Source organism: Leucoraja erinacea, chromosome 22 (genome assembly GCF_028641065.1).
Source record: "Leucoraja erinacea ecotype New England chromosome 22, Leri_hhj_1, whole genome shotgun sequence".
Lineage (NCBI taxonomy): Eukaryota > Metazoa > Chordata > Chondrichthyes > Rajiformes > Rajidae > Leucoraja > Leucoraja erinaceus.
The window spans coordinates 19,477,394-19,482,979 of NC_073398.1; the positions used below are offsets into that span (position 1 = coordinate 19,477,394).

General features: G+C 48.1%; 1 protein-coding gene across 1 annotated transcript; it reads right to left on the bottom strand.

Annotated features, from left to right (window-relative positions):
* Positions 1-928: 928 nt before the first annotated feature.
* On the bottom strand, positions 929-5,270 carry pim3 (Pim-3 proto-oncogene, serine/threonine kinase). The gene is made up of 6 exons (XM_055653052.1): positions 3,897-5,270; positions 3,482-3,588; positions 3,316-3,366; positions 2,476-2,839; positions 1,348-1,524; positions 929-1,238 (listed from the first exon to the last, which is right to left on the bottom strand). The coding sequence occupies exons 1-6, from the start codon at positions 3,982-3,984 to the stop codon at positions 1,054-1,056; spliced, it is 972 nt and encodes a 323-aa protein (XP_055509027.1). The 5' UTR covers positions 3,985-5,270; the 3' UTR covers positions 929-1,053.
* Positions 5,271-5,586: the final 316 nt, after the last annotated feature.

Here is a 5,586-nt window from a genome sequence, read left to right on the forward strand (position 1 = left end):
ATACAAACAGCCATGAAGAGCCTTGGTTGAACACCACAAAGTTAGAAGAAAATAAAATCCATCTATTTCCCTTTTTAAAAGGGTACCTTTGACACAAAGCTTCCAATCACTTTCCATGACAAATGGACTGAAACCTGCATGGTAGATTTTTTTTAAATGCAGAGGAAAAAAAAGGAATGCAGAAATATCCTAGACTAACCAATCAAGCATCTTGGAAGCAGAACAGCAGTGTTGGAATTTTTCTCTAAAATAAATTAAACAAATAAATAGCCACGTGAAATTTGTGGACAGTCTAACTTTAAGAATACAAATAAATAAAAACAAGTATAATACATAATGAAACATAATTTACATTACATACAATGTACAGTCTTGAAAGTGTCCTTGAATTGCATTGATTGTGCATACAACCATGCCCCGATATGCCTTGGCCATGAACAAATAAGTTGCAGATTGATGGGAGAGAAGGGGAAAATCGAAATTAGGGCATCTATCCAGTGGTTGAAATGGCTTGGGAAAGGAAAATTATAAAGAAAACCAGAGAGGAAAAACCAACATTGCTGGCAGACAGTTCTTGATGTCTCTGTACACACCTTTGTGCAGGCCAAAGTATTCTGAGCAGCAGATAGAAGGGGAACAAAGTATGTTCAGGTATCCCATCACCAGTGAATTAAAGCAGCTTTCAAAAGGCACTCAGAAAGCAAAGAACATTTAGTCCAGACTCTATGAGAGCAGAGTTTGCATTGTTTGGAGGTCACTTTTTGCTAAAAAATAAAGGTCAGTCATTGCTAAGTACTGGCCCATTTATCTCAAAACTCCAACGTTCCCAAAAGAAAACAAAATTAATTCAGAGCAGTAACCAGCAGTCAGATTTCTCCCCCACTTCCTCCCTCCCCCCCCCCCCCCCCCCCCCCTCCCACCCCCGTGTTCCCACCCCCACCCAGAGAACAGGATCAGAAATAAACCATTATCCCCTCCCACAACAAGCTGGTGGCATCACCACAGGGTCCTTTTTATGTCGAACTCCCCTCCTGCTGTTAAGCACGTGTTATTTCACAGACTCTCCTTGCTCGAACTTGTGCTGGAGGTCTCGAGGTCTAGGCTCAGCAGCCTGATGTCACAGTCCTCGGTTTTAACTACTTCAGCCTTTCGCATCCAAGCATGTTCAAAGATCTGTTCCAGCATGGGTCTCTCGGAAGGCCGCAGTGCAAGGCACCACTTGATCAAATGCTGACATTCTGAAAACAAACATAGGAAACAAGTGTTAAGAAATCGGCATTAAAAAAAAGTGCCCCAAAATAGGCATTACATTACAAGACACTCCGGCTTGTTTGAAATCCCACTTACCAGAAGAAATTCGCCTCCTGAAGTACACTTGACCTCGCAAGATCTCTTCATCTTGTTCGAAAGGGATATCCCCACAAACCATATCATACAGCAGCACTCCCAAAGACCACACAGTAGCAGATCTCCCGTGGTATCTATGGTAACGAATCCACTCTGGAGGACTATACACTCTTGTGCCTGGGAAGAATAAATAAACAGAATTTAAGCCGGGGGCAGCCAGAAGGCTAATTACATTGCAGAATTGGAAGGGGGCGGGGGGCACAAAACTGTCCAAGTGACCACATCCTACGAAACAAGTTCCCTCTGATCTTGGTCAGGTGTTGAGACAGACCCCGGTTAGTCTGCAGATCAACTCCCTGCAGTCAGCTGGTCAGCTGACTCCTTTGTTTACAAACGTAAGGAAGCCTCGGATGGTGGGATTCCTGGCAGCAGCAGTAACAGCAGCAGGGGAAGCGGAATGCAAAGGCAGCCAACAAGAGAGAAAAAAAAAAAAAACTAGAGAAAGGGAGGGATATGGGGGGGGGGGGGGGGGGGGGACACAGGAGGGAAACGGAGAACGATGCAAAAAAAAAAAACCCAGAAGAGGGCGAGGAAATAAAGTGGAAAGGGGTGTAAAATAGGATGAAAACAAAAAAAAGAGCGGGGAGAAGGGGCGGGGTTGAGCTCGCTGTCTGCTGCAGGGAGTAGCGGCGGGCTGGTGGGAGGGAGCGGGCGAGAAGCCGCAGCGCTGGGCGCCTGGGTGGAGCTACCAGCCAAACCCAGCTCCCAGCAAGGGTTAACCCGAGGAGGGCTCGAGTTTCACAACAAGGTGGGAGGAAGCAGTGCGCAGCCCCGCGGAGGGCGGCTTCTGCTGGGCTCGCTAACCGGAGCCAAAACCTGATGTATAAACCCTTGGATAGAAGCGAGGGGACCCGTCTCCACCCAACTGGGTTGAAATGGGGACAATTCACTCCTCAAAATACGAAGGGCATTCGTTCACAAGGCAAATATATTTTAACTTCTTAAATCAACGAGTGCATAAACCGGCTCGAGTCCCAATTATTGCATTAAATAGGCAGATATAGGGGAAAGCCGACTGCAGTCTCTCACTCACTCACACACACTGGAAAGCCCAGAACGGTGCATTACCATCAAAGTCTGTGTAGACCGTGTCCTTGAGCAACGCCCCCGACCCGAAGTCTATGAGTTTGAGCTCGCCGGAGCGCAGGTCGACCAGCAGGTTCTCGTCCTTGATGTCCCGGTGAACGACACCGCAGTTGTAGCAGTGCCGTACTGCCTCCAGGACCTGCCTGAAGAAGACTCGCGCCAGCTCTTCCTCCAGGGCTCCCTTCTCAGTGATAAAATCAAACAGGTCTTTGACCAGTTCCGGCCGCTCCATGATTAACAAGAAGCTGTCACCCCGCTCGTACCAGTCCAGCATTTTAATGACTCCTCGAAAGCCTCCAGCCACCTTCTTGAGCAGCACGATCTCGAGGGGCACCAGGCTGCCGTTCTACAAAACACCAAACCCAGGGCATTGGATAAATACCATGTAAAATCTGCAGGTTAAAAAAAAAAACCCAGCAACGACCAACTGGCCCGCAACAAGCACCCAAAACATAACGTGTCCTTGTGTCATTGCACGGAAAAAAAATGCCAGTCCTCGTTAAAGTAGGTGATGAATGCACCCAACACTCCTTTAAAAAAAACAACTTTGCCTCCAACATCTGCCTCTTTGATTTCTATAAATAAAGAATTTGGCAGCAACCTTCTCCTGCTAGATCGAAATTACCGGAATTCCCCCATTCCCTCCTCCCAAAGGCTAAACAAGCGGAATTTACAGATGCCCCGCACTGAATAGAATCGAAACGCCAGTCTCAACACTACGAGGACAACGCTCACTGTAAGCGATGTACTGCAGCGCACTTTAGCTCTACGCTACGATAAGTGTGAAAAGAGGGATTGGTGGGGGGAGAGAGAGTAACTTACCAGCGAGCCCCATTCGGTTACTCGGTCTCTGGCTACATGTTTGACAGCAACCTGGAAGAAAAGAGGAAAAGCGGATGAGTTGGTGGTCGAGAGGGGTCGCGGGGAATGTGTGTGTGTAGAGGCCGGTCGGGGGGTAGTAACCCTATAATCTTTGGTAGTAACTCACCGGGAGCCCGTCGCTCAGCCTCACGCCGCTGTAGACGGTGCCGAAGCCGCCGCTGCCCAGCACTGCCCCGATCTGATACACTTTCTCAAACGGCTCCCGCTCCTTCACTGTAGAACGGGGGGAAACACCATTTTACTAAAAAGTGTGCAAAATAACAACTCTAACTTTAATTCCAATCCGCATTAACTTTGATTGTAATCCCCTTGACACACACTCGTAAAGCGGGACGAACTCGTGCAATTGATGGGCACAAACGCAACCCATAACAAACCGCAGCCCGTCCCCAAACACTACACAGCGCATCAAAACATTGAGACACTACGACCAATGCAGCATTCCCCAAACGATTGCTTAAACATCGACGCTCCATATAGATTAAAAAACACACAGTTCCAAGGGGAACCGGGGCTTGTACCTTGTTGTAACTGGATTTTCACTGGCAAATCCATGTTGGTCGGGCTGCAAATGTGAGCAAACGAACCGATCTTCTTGGAGAGTAGCATCGCAAAGTGAAATCCCGCTGTTTATACCCTTTTTTGCGTTCCCAGTAGAGAGAAATTAAAAATTCAACGCAAAAGAAAAAAGATTTGCGCTAATCGAAGACGCTCGGTAATTCCCTCCGAAGCTTTCTGGTTGTGGGTATGTTTTTTTTAAGGCGAGTAAATCCCGAAGTAAATGCGTTGCGTGTTTGATATTCTCCACGAACACGGTGCCGCTCCCTCCTTGCAGTGACTAAGTGTCAGCAGCTCAAAGCCCTGGCTCACAAGCGCCTCTTGCAGCGTTGCTGATCTAAATGAGGACAGACCAACTTCTCAACTCCTATAGAGAAGAGCAGGCAGGGGCGGATCGCTGGCGCTGAGGAATCAATCCGCTTAATTACAAACCCTCAGTTGTATAATCACCCACTCACTCGGGGAGAGGCTTGCTTTTTTTTTGGAGCAGGATGCAAAGTGTGCAATGCACAGCCAGCTCCGCAGTGGCGAGCTTACTCACGCCGCCCCCTCCCGCACCTTGACTCCGCTGCACTTGAGGCGGGGTCTCTGGGCGGTTCCCGCCAGCGGGCAGCGCACTATTTGTCGATAGTACTAGACAGTGCAGGTTTACAGTGTCTGAGCGCGGCGCTCGGCGGCTGCTCGCAGGCAGCGGAGACGGCAAATGAAAGGCGGCTCTTTGCATAGAGCGGGGATCCCGTGCAATCAGCCCGCCTCGCATTGTTGGCGGGAAACCCAGGACGCTAGCTTCATCCATCCATTTAATTCTTCCTCCTGCTCATGCTGACAATACCTGTTTGCTTTTTAAAACAAATTAAATCCCCATTTTGTATATAAACATTATGCAGAATATTATATCCCACCCTGCCAGCGTGGAAAATAATGCCTTAACCATGCACAAACTGCGCACTATCAAATTGTAACGCGTGTTTCCCTGCGGCAGAGGAGTCGCCGCTCTCGCAGATTGCTGCTCCTCGCGCGCGTTTTTTTCTGGTTATTTTATTCCCACTTGCGCACGAGTTTCAAAGATGTACATTTTTTTTATTTTTTTTAAAGGAAAAAAGCTAATTAGAGGCATAAGAATTAGCTGCAAATGGCTGCTTTTCCAACCCCCTCCCTTGATCCGCGCAACATGAAAGAGGGAGAGCGGCGCAGTTGACGCAGCGCTGCAGACATGGTGGCTGTCCCGGATTCCCCTCCCCCGGTTCGATCTGACCTGCTTTATCCTGTCGACGGCTGGTTTTCACTTGGAACCAGGGACAGCAGAGGGCGCAGCGTACAGCCGCACCGCTGCAACAGCCGCTCGCTTAGTGCAAGCTGATCGCCTCTGTACCATTGAACCCGATGCCCCTCCAGCTCATGCTTTATTTAAAAAAAAAACAATAATTTTGTAAGATTACTTTTCTTATGCATCGTTTCACCCTTTTAAATCACAGATTTGAATTCCTTTTAGCGACATTCTTTTTTTTTGTCTGCAAAAGGCACTTCTTAAGTGTCATCGTTGCAGTAATACAAGAAGTACGGCAGGCAAATTGTGCATAGCCAACCTCCCACAAACAGTAGTGCGATGTTAACTTGATGACATTTTTATTTGAGTGAGGGAGGGCACCAAAT